Here is a 19080-nt window from a genome sequence, read left to right as displayed (position 1 = left end):
GAATAACTAGATTGACTAGAGAAAAAATGTTTTTCAAAAGAGTCATTTTTATTTAAACTCTTTAGGTAAAAACGATTTAAAATACACTTTGACGGTGTTTTAAAAACTATTTTGAATAGCTGTCAAATACTTCAATTTATTCTAAGATGACTTATTTTTAAAATTAAGTTAAACCAAACACATTCATAATCACATAACGTCAAATAAAGAGATTAAGAAGTCGAATTGAGTTTCACTAGGAACAAATTGACTGCAGCGCAAAAAATATATATATATTTTTCAGTTCGTGAGAATCTCAATAGAGTGCCTTCTAATTGCATCACGAAGAGTAGCAACAGATGCTCGAAATCGGACTAATAAAAGCGAAAGGGTACGTACAAAGGTATAATTATCAAATAAATCCGTCTACTTTTCTTGCCTAATGGTATCCTCAAGCTTTACTTCCAGAATAAAAAAATTCAGTACCATTTTCCTTGATGTAAAAGTGAAAATTATGCACTCTATTTCTTAACTTGTCTTGCAGGCCTTCAACTGGCTTGTTCAAAACTGTAAGCTGCAGAGAAGAAAATGAAACATGACCAAGATTGCTCAAACGAGTAGCAGCAGCAAGTACGAATAAATTCGGGTCCAACAACGAAAAAGGAAAAAAGTACGATTAGCAGCTTGACAATGTAATCGATATTTTAAAATGTAGTAGCATTATATTGTTTGTATCTTTACTCTCGACAGCATATAACACTTAAAGTTACGTCTAGAACGGTCAGATACATATATGCACAGTTAGGGAAAGAATTAATGGAAGTGGCGTCAATATACCCTCTTATCAAAGGAAAAGACTCTTTTTCTACGATTTTTTCCTAACTTGCAGCATAGCACTTGTATGAAATTATTGACATCTAGAGAACTATACACCATACAATCATATTACTAGACAATAATTTCATCAACGCTCCTCACATGTAATGAGAAAAATCTGGATGAAATCATAGGTAATTAAGATCAGGAAAACAGAGGTAATTCAAGTTGTTGCACAATTCTCAACCAAGGAAGATGTAGGGGAAAAGAATTCAAACGTAAATACGTGTATAGAATGATATTGATAAACATGGAAGTTATAAAAACAAGAAACGGTACCTGCCCATGAACGTCCTTTGCTATACCAGTGGCTAGTGGTCCTACTTTTATCAAAACATCGGCAAGGTATTCCATCTGTAAAATCAGTGGCCTTTCGATGTCCACATAAACATCTTCGTGATTAAGTGCAATTATGGAACAGCCCTGGGGCAAGAGCAAAGTATGAATACTGGAGATTGAATATGACAACATTGACAAGGATATGTGAAGAAGAGAGGAATTCAGTTAGCTTAAAGGATCTTACAATTTCTGATGTTAAAGTGTGGCAATAATGAAGGAAGTCTAAGACATGAGTTGAAGAACCATTGGCAGCAACCTCCAAAAGAGGTATATCATCAATCATAATGGTGACATGCCTTTTGTTTTCTTGAATTAAGGCATTGACAGCTCTTTGAATTTTGCAGTACAGCCCAACAAGAACACCTTCACCACTTTCCTTTCCACTTCTATCTGGTAGCAGAAAAATTTGTATCATATCAAGGATTTAATGCCATGAACTACATAACGATAAAACCAAGAACAAGCACCTTTTGGAGCCAATCATGGAACGCATGACAAAAAAAGTACTATAATTCAAAATACTCCTATATATCTCGACTTGCTGAATGGATTTGAAGATTCACTAATGAAAGACAACCTGTGGAGGAAGGTTATTATGTCTAAGTATCACTTATCTGACCCTTGCTATCAAGGGTCTCCCCCTTGGATGGAATTATCCTCGATGGCCATACATCTCCAGCTATCTAGCAGCATTAAAGACCTTTGCAAGCAAAATTTTGGTGATGGGAAGGAGACGTCTTTCTAGAACAAGCAATGGACTGGTGCTAGCTCGTTGGCTCAGTCCTTTCCCAATCTTAACAGACTAACATACAAGCCATATGCTTTCATTTCAGAAAGCCGGAATCAAACCTTCAAGTCATGGACTCTTGACCTACATAGAAACCTAAAGGAAAATGAGATCAATGAATAGGGTTCCATGCTACAATTGCTAAAAACGGTTGCTCTTTCAAATGCAACCATCCACCATCCAACCATTTACTCTCGGTGGGGTCCTATAATCAACCTCTCCGAAAGAACCAAAACAGCAAGGAAGGTCCCTCAATAAATGCCTTTGAGATGGAAAGCACCCTAGGAGATGAAGATTTTCCTTTGGGGGCTCAGCCACAACAATATCGGCACCAATGATGACTGCAAAAGAAACTACCACGTCAAAACTTATCCCCATCGGTCTGTCTTTATAAACTTGTTCCTTTGTTCAGGACTTCTGGTCCTCGATTTTGGAAGCGTTTAGTTGGCACACTACATAGCCTATCAACATTCATGACTTTCTCTCCTATATAATCACAGGCCACCCCTTCATGGTTCAAAAGAAGAACATTAAGAGCATTTTTATGAACCCTTTAGAAAGAGAGGAACAACTGCATTCTCAGCGACAAAGCCAAGGCTTAATGATCTTTTTATTGACTTGGTTCTCTTTAATGCATTTAGTTGGAGAAAATGTACAAACTCCTTCAAGGACTAGTCTCACAAATCTTTTAGCCATGAGGAATAATTCTTTGGAAGTTTTTGCTTCGTCTTTTAGTACTCATCAATCAAAGTCTTGTTTCTTTTCCAAAAAAGAAAATACATAATAAAAAGATTAAAGAAACACACAAAAATTTAGAAAGACAAGTAAGGAGGCATTTTTCTATTTTAAACTGAAGCTGAAAAAATAAATAAAATAAATAAAAAATAACACTAGCCATCCTTATTTCATGGATATCCAGATACTCCCTAGCTCGGGGATGAGGAAGTATGCGGTGAGAATTGTGAAAAAGATTCTTCACAGCAATAGTAGAAAGGGTGGGGGAAAGAACCCACTCCACCAATGTCTGGACGTCCAACCAACCCTTCCAAAGCATGACTAAATCATCTTTTATACAAGTTGGAAATAAAGCTACTTCAATAGATGCAGAAAAAAATGACATGTTTGGAAAAAGGAGGAGAAATAAGATTGAAAACTTAAATGAGGATATTATACCTGGTTTTCTCACCTGAACAGCCCAGCGTAAGCATGTCAAAAAAAATGAACCTACCGCTGTCCCTTTGAGCAGCTAAGTTACATCCCTGATTAAGACATAGTTCTGCAAATGAATACATTTCATTCTGAACACTAAATTAAAGTAATTCGTTGACAGAACCTTAGCACATCAGATAATAGATGAATGCTAAGAGAGATCCAACATCAAGATTATTCTTTTCAATTTTTATCACTGAAATGCTAGTAAAGTCAAAATGTGTCTTTATATGCTTGTCAACCATTTAGGCTCCATTAGATAACCAATTAGTTTTGAAAATTGTGCTTGCTTCCTTACAATCTCTTTACAATTGAAACATTTGAATTCGTAGTCAAATTTCCCAAATAAAAACAAGTTTTTAAAAACTACTCTTTCTTTCTTTCTTTTATATATGTATATATTTTGAAAAGTGGAAAACAAAACAAAGAAATTCATAGATATGGACAGAAATAGTGTTCATAAGCTTTATTTTCAAAATTCTAAAAACAAATGGCTATCAGACTGGCCTTAATAATTTCATAAACTACATTGCACAAAAAAGAATGTCAGCAAATCAACCAATAACGAATTCTTCAAACAACTCAAATTCATGTAAATTCTTGAAACTTATTAGGTACTTATTAGGTTGAAAACACTGATAGCAACGGTGAGAAATCATGTAAACTCCATTAGTCCTGCGCTATAATCTTCTAATAAATCTCTAACATGACTCCTCTCACCAACAACCAAGTTCAAATGAGCAATAGGAACTCGTACCACAATCGGAATGACTCCGTCACCAAATTCAACCAAAAATATAACCTATAAACATCCATACACATACAGAAATAGCGAGAACTCACCAGTTTCCTGAGCACGCGGTCGTAATGGACAAAGGACTGAGAGAATGCAATGAAGATGACGGCATTGGAAGAGTGAGGAGAAGAAAAGGCGCGCTTGAGAAGGTGATGAAGAACAAAAGCACCGCTTGTTTCAACGCAATCCTCGACGAGCAACATACGGCCGATCAGAGGGGAGGGCTTAGTGGGATCATCAAAACCTATAGCTTCATCAAGCAAATTCGAAGTCATACGGTTCATTATGGTTCGCGATTTTAGGGCGGCGACAGGCGGAGCAGAGCGAGGAAGAAGAAGAAAGCAAATACCAGTAATTTTTCGTTTGGTTCTAACTTGGGAAATTTGTTTGGTTGGGTCAAATTTTGAGGTCGAAAAGGTTCGAAAATTGGTTTTTTAATGATGTTAGTCACGTGTAAAAATACCATTTTAACCTCCAAATGTATATGAGATTAGATGCAACCCATACTCTTTTCTCTCGTTCCTCTCACCCTCCAATTCACATTGTTCTCCATCATTTTTTCCTTGATTTTTTTCTTCTTTTGAATTCTTCCCCTCACTTATTCTCTAGCTTTTTCCTCATCAATTTTATTGTTCTTTCCTTCATTTGAATTCTCTCTCTTGTTTCTTCCTTTCGTTTTTTGGTCTCACTCTTGCTTCTTCCTCTTGTTCAGATTCACTCTCCTCCATCTTGATCTCACTTCTCTCTTCCTCTAAAAAAAACACAAAAAAAAAAAAAAAGAAAAAGTTGGATGGGAAATTAAAAAAAAACAAAAAAAAAAAAAAAAAGAAAAAAAAAGAGGAAGTAGAAGCCAGTGGAAGAATCGTGAAAAAAGGAAAAGAAAAAATCTTGAAAACAAAGGAGAAGGAAGAAGGCTATAGGGTTAAAGAGGTAATTTCATAGGTGGATAATGTAAGCAAAAACCACCTTTCATTGGACCTTTAATATTAATATTGTTGTTTTCAAAACTTATTAGAGAAATATTGTTGTTTTGAAACTTATTAGAGAAATATTGTTGTTTTGGGAGTTCGAGGCTAGAAGTCGAGGGTTGAGGAATTTCAATTAATGTAGAGGTTGAATGTTGAGAACTCGACAAACAAAGAAAAACTAGGGTTGTTGGGGTTGAAGTTTCGACATACATAAGTCGAAACTTCAACCCTCGACAAGGAAAAGGAAATTCTCAGCTAATTTTGTGATTGAGGATCTCACTCTAAAAGGGAATCTCGCTAATTTGTATATTAGGTTGTCGAAGGTTGAGGTTTGACATACATATGTCGAAACTTCAACCCTCGACAAGGAAGATAGGTGGGTGAAGCTAATTTTGTGATGAGGAATCTCGCTAATTTTATGATGGGGATGTCGCTCTAGAAGGGAATCTCGCTAGAAATGTGGGCTGAATCTCGTGAGCATCGCTAGGAAGATAGTTTGTTAAAGAAATGCTTGAGGATCTCGTTCATAATTGTCTTCACTTTATTTACTTTCTATAGAAATATATATATATATATATATATATTTATATACATGACCAATGAGGAAAAAAGCTAATAATCATTAATGGAAAAATAACAACAATAACAGAATTTTGATTGTAAGAGAGAGCGAGATTGAAAGCAAGATTGTAAGAGGGAGCGAGATTGAGTCATGCCACATAGATTAAACGATCAAACAGTTAGCTACGTGGTCTGCCACATGGATCGTCTTTCACTTTATTTACTTTCCATAAATCTGAAAAAGTGCATATTATTAAAATTGACTATAATATAAGCCTGAAAAAAGGAGTGAGACCTATCACCATGCTGCCCCTGCTCTGATTCCCCTGCACGATCCCCTGCATGCATTTTTACAATGAACTATGAAGATTTTATTGAGGACTACTACAAATTGTCAACGTATGATGAATGTTACTCCTCAATTTCAACCTGTACCGCATGAAGATTACTGAATCATGCACCCTAAATATGCCCGTCTTACATCCTGATCCATCGTTGTTGAGAAAACCTAGTAGACCGAAAAGTTCACGTTATCACAACGAGATGGATTGGACAGAACTAGCCACTCGACAACAATGTGGATTTTGTAACCAGTTAGGACATAATTGAAGGAAGTGTCCTTCGTTACTTAGACAGGCTCCAGATAGTTAGGGATTGAAAAATAAATAATCTTTTTTATTATATATTCATTTTATTGTATATTCAATTTTTTTATTATAATTTATTGTATATTCAATTTTTTTGTAATAATTTATTGTATATTTAATTATTTTTTTGTAATCAATAAAGTTTTACATTATTCTTTACCCTCATAGTTTTCTCTACTATTTAATTATAGTCAATTTTAATATATTTGTTATTGTGTGGATTTTGTAACTAGGACAAATTCTCTTATTGTTGTTATTTTTTCATTAATGATTATTAGCTTTTTTTTCATTGGTCATGTATATGTATATGTATTATATATATTATATATATTTTCTATGGAAAGTAAATAAAGTGAAGACTATCTCGCTCTCGCTCATAATCTCGTTTTCAGATAAATCAAGTCATTTTGTTCACTTGATGTTCCTGCCATTATTAGCTAACCTCCATGATGCGCGGGCGGATATCGTGGGGTGGAGCATGCTTGGCATGGTTGTATAGACAAATATGCAAAGCAACAAGACTTGAGGTTTGAGAGATAGCTGAGCCTCTCATACTTTTGCAACTATGGGCTTGGAGCGATTTCCAACAATGGCTCCACAGCTACAACATGTTAATGACGCTCAGTTAGTTGAACGAGCCTACGGTTCTCGATATGTTGTTTTAATTCAATTTAATTTTATAATCACTGATCTAGTTAATTTAAATTCTAAATTGTCAATTTAAAAATTTAAGTGAAGAGACAAATTTTGTGTGACTAGGACAGCACACATATAGTCAGCCAGATACATGTTTGATCTGCTTCAACCTGAACAAGTACATTACACTTAACCTAATTGATTATTTTATACACATTTTTATTGTATTTGTCTTTAATATTCTCTAAATAATATTTGTGGTTTCAGGTTTATTTGGCAGCCGTACAAATTATTATACATACTTTACCTAATTTTTGTTTTACGAATGGTCAAACATATAGCAGACGATGAGTCCTCTCATATTTTTTCACATTGTGGCATCTTCTGACAAGGTGATGAGACAATTCGTTTTCAGCAAGATGTCCATCGCCTTGTAATATTGAACCCGTACTGCATGATATTGACCTAAGGACTGGAGATTTGGTCCGAAAAAGTTGCACATTTGGTAGTGCGATGGCACTATCGTGCAAGGTTTATTGCAGTGGGAGTTTCTCTTGAACAGTTTGACACAGATGTAACTCCAGAATATATTCATTGGTATTAATAATATCACAAGGCGCTACGTCACTCGTCTGGGAGCAGCTGTGGGTCATCTGGTAAATGAATGAATATTATCTAGTTTTTTTTTAATTTAAATTTATTTTAAATATTGTCTAATTGTTTTATAATTCACAGAGATCGAACAACCGTAGACTCCGTGAGGTTGCGAATGATCCGAATCAAGTTCTTGCTATATGTATGACAACCAAAGCTATATGGAGGAAATTCATTATATGTACGATATACCTATGGTTTCTCCACTAGCTCCTAGACGTAGAGGACTTGTTCGGGAAGAGGATAAGTTTGATGAGGTTGTATATAATGTGGAAAAGTTGCCTCCTATTGATGCAGACGCAGAGTCAAACTGATTATGTTAGTCCGATGATGATGATGCCAGCATTTGGTTTAGGACATTATGACTCAGAGGCTGGTCCTTCGTCTTCATACGTGTATGGACATGGTCGGGGGTAGTGGAGAGCATAATGAATATTTATATTATGAAGCGCCTGCAGAGATACCAGAGCAACATCAAGAAGAACCCAAGCAACCTCAAGTTCGAAGTCGACGACGACAACCAACTCGAAATCGACGACATCCGCCTTGTGGGACACATTGTGTTTTGTAATTATTTTTATATAAAATTTAATTTACATTTTTTATTTTTATGAGATATTATTTTTTTTAATTTATTCTTTTTAGAGTTTAATAAAATAATAAAATTATTTTTAGAAATTGTTTTTATAAAATAGAAAATTAAAAAAAAAGAGAAAGAATAAAGAAAGAAGGTGGAATTGTAATAATTAAAAAAGAAAAAAAAAGGGAAATTTGTACAAATTTATCTTGCTCTCTATCAATTTCGCTATTCTCGCTCTCGCTCTCGCTCTTATAATCTCGCTCTCTCAAAATCTCGCTCTCTCTCAAAATCTTGCTCTCTCTTGCTTTTCCTCTTTCTTACTCTCTCCCAATACAAAATTATTTTTAACACATCAAATAATTATGAGTGTTATGACGAATTTGATTGGGAAGTTCAGTGGCAAAAAGAAGGAGATTCATTAGCTCATTATTTATTCAGACTTGCTGAGATGACATAATCCGTAAAAATTATTCAACAAGCTTTGGAAGGAATTCTAGGGGACCTTATGAAAATTTAGAACTACAATCTTTTGATAGAGGAAGGTCTCCGGAATGATAATTAAACAGACTCAAAATAAAATATTAAAGGAAGGACAAGGTAAGGGTTCAAAGTTCGACCTACAAATCAAAAGCGAAAGGGGAAGGTCGAGGGTTCAAAATTCGATCTATTTTACAAATTTTGAATTTTGAACCCTCATTTGTTTTCAAAAGTGAGGCCAAAATTTACATGAACCTCTTATTTTAGGTCCTCAGTGCAATTCTTCCTAGACTTCGTTTTAGATTTTGCTTAAAAAAACAAAAAAGAACCAAGAATAGGTGTATTTAGGCCTTAATATTTCGAATTGGCCATTTTAATCCCGAATTTTTAAGAATAGGTCTCAAAGGTCCATCTACTAATAAAAATAACTAAATTTAATCATAAAATTATGATGTGTCAAGATGGCTTGGAAAAAATATATATTATTTTATTTTATTTTTATTTTTTTGCCCTGTTCACTCTTCTCTCTTTTCTTTCCCTCCTCTCCCATTTCTCCTTTCTCCTCGGGGTCTCCGTTTCCATCTTTTCTCTCTCTTTTTTTTCTCTATTATTTTTTTAGCAACTTTCCTCTTCACATATAAATTTGTTGTGCCATTTTTATTTAAAATTCCTCTTTCTACAATCTCAACCCTTCGATTTGACATTAATTTTGTGAGGTATGGAGAAAGCTCTGAAAATGCCCTCTAATTTATAAGATTATTTCTCTCTCTTTCCATTAAATTTCTTGAGAGAGAAAGTCTTACAGTGAAAGAGAGTTTTTTCCACGTGATTATGTGTAATTCTCATCTTCTCGTGTGAAAGAAGGATAGAATCATTGAAACCAATTTCTCTTAGACAACTTTGGAGCAAAAAAGAAAGGGAAAGGAATCTGGGAGAGAGTAGAAAACAAGCTTAAAGCTCTGAAACTGCCTTATGAGCAAGGCTAATGTGAATGAAAAGCTTGTAGAGCTAGAAAAAATAAAACTATTGGTGTTAGTTGAAGAAGACAAGGGTGAAGCCAAAATAACACATTAAGTTTTGTAGCGAAAATATTGCATTTGTGTGAAAAATGAGAAAGATGGAGAGAGAACGAAAAGGGAGAAGAAAACCATACTTCACAACTCATAAAAAAGATGAGAAGAGGGAGAAAGTGGAGGGAAGAAAGAGAGAGAAGAGGAAAGATAGTTAAAAGATATATATTTTTTCCCAATCATCTTAACACATCAACATTTAGTCAAATTTACGATTAAATTTAGTGAATTTATTAGTAAGGGACTTTTTAAACATATTATTGAAAACTCATGGACTAAAATGGCCAATTTTAAATATTATGGACCAAATTTACCTATTCTTCAAAACTCATAAATCATAAAGATATTTTTCCAAAAAAAAAAAAAAAACCTATTTAATTTGATTTTTTATTTTCTAAACTTATGAGCACTAATTTAATCTAGGTTTAAATCTCATTTTGGTCCCTGAACTTTGAAGCTTGTTCTATTTTGGTCCCTAAACTTTTAAAAATATTTATTCTAATCCCTAAATTTTTAAAAAGTGCTTGTTTTGGTCCCTGCTACTAAAATTAAAACAAAATGACGATATGACTTGTATTTTTAGATGATTAGGCTGCTAAATAAGTTAGTCACGCTAAAATTTGTAGAATTTTAATTTTGAATTAGGTGGTAAAGTGATTTTCTATAGAATTCAAAAGTCATTTTGCATTCAAGATTTTGGTGGTTGAGTACTTTGACAGGTTGGTTGTTGACATTTTACTTCATCTACATTTTTCTCAATACATGCTAGATGCAATTTTATCAAATAGTTAAGTAGAAATCAAAATAAATATTTTTTAAAAGTTCGGGGACTAAAACAATTGTTTTTTAAAGTTTAGAGACCAAAATAGAACGAGATTCAAAGTTCAGGGACCAAAATAGGATTTAAACCTTTAATATATAAATTACTTGTGTTTTATTTTCCATTTTTAATCATTACTAGTTTGATACTACGTGTCTTGCACACGTTGCATAATGTTTAAAAAAAGAATTTAATTATAAAATTTCAATGATACAACTTTAATTCAAATAAGAGATTTATTTTTTGAATAGTCATGAAAAAATATTTTAAAAATTTTGGAGGTTGGGTGGTAAAAAATAATAGTTATTTTAATTGACTATAAAATGTATTATAAAAAGACTATTTAAATTAAATATTTATCAAAGAATGTATAAACTAAAATATTTTGGACTATTTTCTAAAAAAATTTGTGATAATTATCATCTTAGTAAAAAAATATATTTTTCTATTTTAGTTTGAATGATTTGATTATCTTCTTAATTTTGAGGTTAATTAAAAAAAAGTATTATTATGATTTTTAAATTCGTGATTATTTGGTTAAAAAATGTATTTGATATTTGAATTTGAATTATTTGATTATCTGGTTAGTTTTGTCCTACTTTTCTTAAATCCCGTGATAATTATTTCATAACTAATTTTTTATTTTAATTTTGATGTTTTAATTATTTTCTTAATTTCAAACATTGATATAAACTAATTTTTTTTTTTTTTAATTTCGTGATGATTCATTCTTATTTTTAAAAAAACATTTTTATTGGATGACTTTGTTATTTTCTTACTTTTAAACTTTAAATTAATTAAAATAGTTATTTTTTATTTTTTTTTAAATTAATTTCTTATTTATTTATTTTAAATAAAAAGAGAATATTGTGATATTTTTTTCTTATTTAATAAAAAACTATTTATTAGATGATTTGATTAGCCTTTAGTTTTAATTCTAAACTTTAAATTAAAATCAAAATATTTTTCTATTTTTTATTTATTTGGGATCAATTTGATTATTATCTCGATTTTAAACTTTAATTTAAATAAATTTTTTTTTGTTATGATCTTATCTATATTAAATTTTGTTAATTGCTATATACCATGTGATTATACTTGTAATTTCAAACTTTAATTAAGATAAAATATTATTGTTTTTTATTTTTGTATAAAATTTCATAATGATTTTTTCTTAATTGTGTATCCTCCTAATTTCAATTTTTTTAGATTTTAATTTCAACAAAAATATAATTTTTCTATGCAAACAAAAACTCTAAAAACTTAATCTCTTTCAATTTGCAAAGATATTCTTTTTTATTTTAAACTTTATTTTGAATTTTTATGAATTGGCGTGTAGTTATAACAAATTTACAAAGAGAAAAGAGATAATATATATATATATATAATAGTAAAAATTATTTTAAACCTCTAAACTCACTTGGTGTGCATTTACAAAAATTAAAACGTGAAAAAAAAAATCTACAAAAGCATTAAGACAATCACTTTCTGTCACTTTGTCGGCCTCTAATTGTTTGAACTTTGAGAAATTCCTTGAACCTCAAAAGTAAAGTCTTTTTTCTACCCTCTTCAATATGTGAGGATCAGTAGTGAATCTGGTGCATGTATAGAAAAACCACCAAAACTTACAAAATTGAAAAGCGAAAAAAATTGAAAAAGATGATATACATTAAACAAAAGAAAATGAGAGAGAAAGATGTGATATCTTCCTATAGAAGATAGAAGAGATATTTAAAAAAAAGAAATTAAATTTCTTATAAGGAAAAAAAACATGGGGAAAGATGTTGCAATTAATGAAATTAAAAAAATATACCTACTAAGAGGTTTCCGGAGAAACTTTTTTCGTGGAGTTGAACTTGTGTTTATATAGATTTGATACAACTGAATGCATACGTCTGATATATGGACGCAGAATGCGTGATGTTCTTGAAATTGAAATCTTGGAAGAATGCTTGTATCTACGGGAGAATTCTCTCTAGGTTCTGAAGTGCAAAATTGTTACCCCACAAATGAAAAGATCTCTTCTGTTTATAGGGTTATCAGCGGTCCATGAACTTGGCCCTTAGGCCCAATTAATTTGATTTGGGTCTTTGATATTTGAAATAAATTATCCCTATTTTTTTTAATTATACTTTAGTCCAAATAATAATCTCAAATTAATCCAAATTAATTTTATTTAATCTAAGGGTCATGATGAAAATATGTGACATCATTGGGATTTACCAATTTATGTTTTCAATTTCAATTTGGAACCTAGGTCAAGTCCCAAATTTACTCATTTGTAATTTTCTTACCAATTTGTTAAACGACGTGATAATTTTTTATTGGTCCAAAATTTCTTATTCCAGCACCTACAACAAAATTTCTAAACAAAATAAAGCAAAGAAGGCAATAGTTAACAAAATAAAAAATAATAATAGAAAAGAAAAGAGAGAGGAGATACATGATGGAAAGTGCGAGGTTGAAATTGATTATTTATAAAGAAAATATCTCAAATCATAATTTGATTTTTTTTAAACTCCTTTTATTTAAGATTTTTTTTTAAAATAATGTTTTTTTAATAAATAATGACAAAAATAGGGTTGGGGGAAAGTATTCCCAAAAATAGGTGTTTAAATCGTGTACCGGGCACACGATAAGGCCTAAATCATGTACCGGATACACCATTACCTAGCCACCTGGCATGTCCAGTTTGACGTGGCAATGTTTGACTGAGGGAATTATGTACCGGGTACACAATTACCCTAAGTCGTGTACCAGGTACACGACTTCCACGCCTTAAAAGCTCCGCCCGAACCCTTCTTCTTCCTCACTGAAACGCCTATTCTTATTCCCTACCGCCATCTTCCCTCACCGAAACCGCCGATCTCTCACCGAAACCATCGTTGATTTTCCTCACCGAAGCCTCTATTTCACCGAAATCTTCCAAAATTTCGATTTTGCTCAACTTTTAGTCCTCCATTTGATCTTCACCGAATCTAGCGGTCGTGTTGCTCGATTTTCCTACATTTTTTACTGCTGAATTTTTCTTGGTATATTTCTTTCTCTAGTTGGACTGATTTGTATTTATATGTATGTTTTTGCATGTTTTTGGGCTTAATTTTGCTTCGTATATTCTTACATTTTTGTATAGTTTATGTATAGTTATAGTTCATGTATGTATAGTTTATGTATGTATAAATAATTATAGTTTATGTATGTATAAATAGTTATAGTTTATGTATAGTTATAGTTTATGTATGTATAGTTTATGTATGTAGAATTTATGTATGTATAATTTATGTATAGTTTATGTATGTATAATTTATGTATAGTGTATTATATAGTTTATGTTGTATAGTGTATTATGTAGAAATCTTATATGTAGCTTATGTATGATTTAGTTTATATATGATTAATTTAAACTTAGAAAACTTAGAAAACTTAGAATTTAGAGTTTGTTGGGTTGACATATTAACATATTTTTTTTGTCGACTATAATAGTTGAAAAAAAACATAATAAATATGTCGATGCGTCCTGAAGATTTAGTAATTCTTGAACCTGGAAATGATGGAGATAGCGACATCGACGTTGAAGTGGATGAATTATTTGGAAACGACGGTAGTGGTGAATAAGATCTTGAGTTGGTACCGTCGAAAATGTTCAACCAAATAGATTGGGAAATGATAAATTCAACGTTTGAACTAGGGTCTACTTTGGAAGAAATGAATATAGGAGTAGATAACTATAGTTTAATACATAAGGGAATGTTATTTAATACCAAAGAAGATTTACAGCTTGCTATAAAAAAATATTATGTGACGGAACACTACGAAATTGTCGTAGTGGAATCAAATCAGGACCTTTGGTATGTTAAATGTAAATCCTGGAGTGACGGGTGTGCTTGGAGGCTACGGGCATGTCGGCGTAAAGTCATGGGATGTTTGAAATCACAAAACTTCAAGAAGAACACTCATGTTTTTTTTCAGAGTTGACACAGGATTATTCACAATTGGATTCAAATTTCATGAGTATCGAAATTTAGAATTTAGTTAGAGTTGATCCTGGAGTACCTGTGGCCCTACTTCAAGAAGCCATTAAAAGAAAATATGGCTATAATGTCAATTATAGACAGGTGTGGCAAGCCAAGAGAAAAGCGTTAATTGTTGTGTTTGACGATTGAGAGAAATCATATTCGGAGCTTCCGTATTGGCTAAGTGATGTTGTTCATTACAACCCAGGAACACGAACAGACTGGTTTTTTCTTCCCTCTGATGTGCCAGATATGACTATTTTTGGACGAGTTTTTTGGTCTTTTGGTCCTGCAAGAGAAGGGTTCAACCATTATAGACCATTAATTGTATATTTCATATATTTGTATTTTTTATGTATTTATAATGAATTTATTTAATAAACTTATTTTATGTATATTTTATGTTATCGATTCTATTATGTAATATAATTTGAACTTTTTAGGTAATGGAGCCTGGTCTTTCTAATCCTGTCCAATTGTACCAACAAAACACGCATCGTCCACAAGCAGTATGGGATAGTTCGTCCACTATAGTGTTGAGTTGTCGGAGGAGGGAGGCAACTGCACAAAGTACTATCCCATTTGATCATCGCATCATTCCATACGTTCAGGAGGCAGGTTTTCTTGGGGTTGCACAGATTGGTTTCATACAGCTTGATTAGCACCTGATTACTGCTCTAGTTGAGCACTGGAGACCAAAGACCTACACATTTCACCTGCCCTGTGGAGAATGCACTATTACGACATCAGCGTACGTAGGTACGCACGAGCATACATCCTGCAGCTTATTGGAGGATTTTTATTTGCTGACAAGTCAAATACATTGGTGCATCTCATGTTCCTTCCATTATTGTCTGATTTCAAACATGCTGGTACGTACTCGTAGGGTGGTGCATGTCTTGCATGGTTATACAGAGAACCTTGTCGGGCTTCCTATGCACAAGCGTTGGAAATAGCGAGGCCACTGATATTATTACAAGTGTAGGCTTATAATCGATTTCCAATCGTAGCACCACAAGTCCAACTATAGGCTCCAGATCATCGGCCACTTAGTGTCAGGTATTATTTTATTTATATATTTATTTCGTTATCATTTTATGTAAGAATATAAATTAATTGTATTTTTTATAATTTTAGATGGAGTGGTGTACTAGTTGCCTCTGAACAGTCAGCAAATATGTTGCTCGTGTATAGGAAAACATTCGACATGCTGACGCCCAATCAGGTAGTAAATATGTACATAAATGAATATTTAAAAAATTTTATATGTATACTTTTTTTTAAGGTTATTTGGACGCCATACTCATAGATTTGGTCGTCCTTACTTGATTATTGTCGTGATGGTGAAGACATCTGGTTGACTGTTATCCCTCTTATATGCTTTTATATAGTAGAGTGGCATCATCCAGATCGTGTGCTGAGACAGTTCGGGATATGACAAACGATACCTTCGTTGTCCTATACACTCCCAGAACTACACCAGATCGATTTAAAAGGTAAGTATGACCAAGACTGACGTCAAATCCATGCGGAGTATTTATCCTATTGGCATGGACGACATGATCATTGTGCACAGGGAGAATTAACAGATGGGCCAGCTGTATCAAACGACTACTTTCCCTGGTACAATTTGATCACAGGCGATTTATCTCACCAGATGGTACTTACTATTACTGTATGGTAAGATATTTCAAATCAAACATTTTCCATATATATAATATGAATATTGTTTAATATTTTTTTTATTCTACAGAATAATTTTATCGGTGATGTTCAACAATATTCAGTGCAGAACAACCTTCTAGAATTGAGTTCAATGTATCAGCAAACACTGATGAACGTAGAAAGTATTATTCAACAAATAAGACGACTCAATGTTGCTAACACCGATCGAAGACATATTCATCGTAGACGACAGCGACAACAGGGTGAACCTAATTTAGAGGGACACGAAGACAACCCCATGAGGATTAAGGGCCAGGGGGGGGAGGGGGGGTCATTTTTAAATCTCATATTGTATCATTTTCAAATTGCAAATCTCAAAAGAACTAATTGTAAATATTATTTAATATCATGGTATTTTTTTTTAATATGAGTGCAAGATATTTTCATTGTAGATTAAATATATAATTAAGTTTAATAATGAAAGAATTAAGTTTAATAATTAAGTTTAACAATTAAAAAAATTATAAGCAACAATGAAGGTGTTCACACGAGGTTTCTGGAGAAACGTGTTTCGTGGAGTTGAATTTGAGTTGGTGTTGATGTTGGAGTTGATTTGATGCGATGTGGTTCGATCTCTAATATTTGATCCTCTGATTTTCTCTTAGTTGGGTGAATATGCTTGACTTGGAGAAGGAAAGCATCGAACATTCTTGAAGTAGAAGTCTTGGAAGAGTATTTGTGTCTTCAACGGTCTTCTGCCTTATAGAAGTGTAGCTTTAAGAGTCTTGGAAGTTTGAAATAGAAGTCTTGGAAGAGTATTTGTATTCTGCCTTATAGAAGTGCAGCTTCAGGAGTCTTGGAAGCTTGAAGTAGAAGTCTTGGAAGAGTATTTATATCTTCAAGGTCTTCTGCCTTATAGGAGTGCAATTTCAGGAGTCTTGGAAGCTTGAAGTAGAAGTCTTAGAAGAGTATTTGTATCTTCAAAGGTCTTATGTCTTATAGGAGTGCAGCTTCAGGAGTCTTGGGAGTCCTCTGCTTGTTAGTGAATTCTCTCTGGGTCTTCTGAGTGTAGAAAATGCTGCTCTTACAAATGAAGAGAACTTCTCTATTTATAGAGTTTTTAGGTGGGCTTCGTGGGCTTGGTTGGTCCATGGGCCTGACCCTTGGGTCCAATTAGTTGGTTTTAGGCCTGATCTGAAATTTGGGTCCAATTCAACTTTTTTTTGTAGTTTGGACTTTAAGCCCAAATAGTAATATCAAATTGGACCAATTTAATCTCATCTGATTCATCCGCATGACGTCATCGAAACTTGTCTTCAATTCAATTCGGGACATGTGTCAACTTCTAATTGGACCCAAAGTCAATGATTTAGAAATTTGTCATTAATTTAGCAAATGCCCCCTTTTTGAGATTTATGCACGTATTATTAGGTGGATGAATTTCGAAAAAAATGTAATTTGAGATCAAAGTATGATTTTTTTTACTCTTTTAATTTAATGCATATCATGATCAAAAATATGAGAATTTAGCTCAAAATTTTGATTTGAAATCTTGTTCGTTGACACACTTTCGCTAAGTAAACTTTAATTAAACTAAGTAGAATTTATGTTCCACTTTATTTGTAAATTTAATTTAATTCGAATTCGGAATAGAATTTGGGGTGAAATTGAATCTTGATCAATTTTGGTTTGAGATAAAAATTTGGGATATACTCAATTTTACTTGGAAATGAGTATAGAAACTAAGGTTGATTTAAATTTGAGATAAAATTTGGAATATAGTCAAATTTTGACTCGATATTTTATTCATAACTCAATATCAAGGTTAACCATTCGAATATTGATAAAATTTAGGACATGGCTAAATTTTAATTTGGGACGGATTTGACATTTATCTCACCCGATTTGACTAGCTTGAATTTAGAATAAAAATTTGGATTAGAAACTTTAGACTAAGATTTGGAATAACAGTTGATTTTAATTCCAATTTGAATGGAATATGAATTTGAACTTAAATGGAAGAGATTTTGGAGAGCCAACGTATTGGAAGACAACCTTACTAGCGAGATCAAGCCATTACCAGCAATACCAAACCGTTACCAGCGATACCAAACCATTACCAGCGAGACCCTACCAACTTCATGGTGATACCCTACCAACTTCACCAGGAACTTAATTTGAGAATCGAATTCAATTCGTTTAACAGTTGAAGAAGGAATGATACTCTGCTATCGGAGACAAGAAGAAGAAGAAGAGGACGAAGAAGAGTGTAGAAACGTAGAAGATCTACATCTTCAAGGTGCTGAAGCAAGTTCATCCAGACATCGGTATTTCCAGCAAGGCCATGGGTATCATGAACAGCTTCATCAACGATATCTTCAAGAATTGGCCAAACACGTTGTCTCTGAAGGCACCAAGGTGGTGACTAAGTTCACAAGTTCCTCTCTTTTTATAATCTTCTATTTGCAGTGCTTGCAATTAGCATGTGAAGTTTGTTGGAGAGAGCAAGATTTTGAGCGAGAAAGTGGGAGAGAGCGAGATTTTAGGAAAGAGCGATACTGGAGAGAGCGAGATTGTGGGAGAGAGCGAGATCAGCGAGAGCATTTCAACCGAGATTGTGGGAGAGAGCGACACTGGAGAGAGAGAGATCGTGAGAGGGAGCGAGATCAGCGAGAGCATTTCGAGCGAGATTGTGGGAGAGAGCGAGATCGTGGGAGAGAGCGACACCAGCGAGAGGATTTCGAGCGAGATTCTCCCTTTTTTTTTATTATTATTATTATTTTATTAATAATAAATTTTTTTTCTTTTTTTTATTAATAATAATTTTTTTTTCAAGCAGCCGTCTGCTTTGTGGCTAGCAATACCAGCCTTAGCAAGATTTCCTTCTCTATACTGTTGACTTATGCCAGATTCTCTCAAGTCTTAAGCTCAAAACTCCTCGTCGTTGAATCTGTGGATCCAAAACTCCACCGTGACCCCTAATTCAGGCAGCCTCCAATCAAG

The 19080-nt window shown here is 33.1% G+C and overlaps 1 protein-coding gene across 1 annotated transcript; it reads right to left on the bottom strand.

Annotated features, from left to right (window-relative positions):
• Nucleotides 1-246: 246 nt before the first annotated feature.
• LOC120082169 (elongator complex protein 6) lies at nt 247-4400 on the bottom strand. The gene is made up of 5 exons (XM_039037424.1): nt 4034-4400; nt 3168-3240; nt 1379-1584; nt 1135-1278; nt 247-553 (listed from the first exon to the last, which is right to left on the bottom strand). The coding sequence occupies exons 1-5, from the start codon at nt 4268-4270 to the stop codon at nt 431-433; spliced, it is 783 nt and encodes a 260-aa protein (XP_038893352.1). The 5' UTR covers nt 4271-4400; the 3' UTR covers nt 247-430.
• Nucleotides 4401-19080: the final 14680 nt, after the last annotated feature.

Source organism: Benincasa hispida, chromosome 7, assembly GCF_009727055.1.
Source record: "Benincasa hispida cultivar B227 chromosome 7, ASM972705v1, whole genome shotgun sequence".
NCBI classification, from domain to species: Eukaryota; Viridiplantae; Streptophyta; class Magnoliopsida; order Cucurbitales; family Cucurbitaceae; genus Benincasa; species Benincasa hispida.
The sequence above is the reverse complement of the archived record's forward strand: the minus strand, read 5'-3'. Positions and strand labels throughout refer to the sequence as shown.

Coding starts and splice junctions, on each gene's coding strand:
- LOC120082169 (XM_039037424.1), bottom strand. CDS start 4,270: ATGAACCGTATGACTTCGAATTTGCTTGATGAAGCTATAGGTTTTGAT. Junction 1,585..3,167: donor GCTTACGCTGGGCTGTTCAG/GTGAGAAAACCA, acceptor TTCTGCTACCAG/ATAGAAGTGGAAAGGAAAGT. Junction 554..1,134: donor CAAAGGACGTTCATGGGCAG/GTACCGTTTCTT, acceptor TCTTCTCTGCAG/CTTACAGTTTTGAACAAGCC.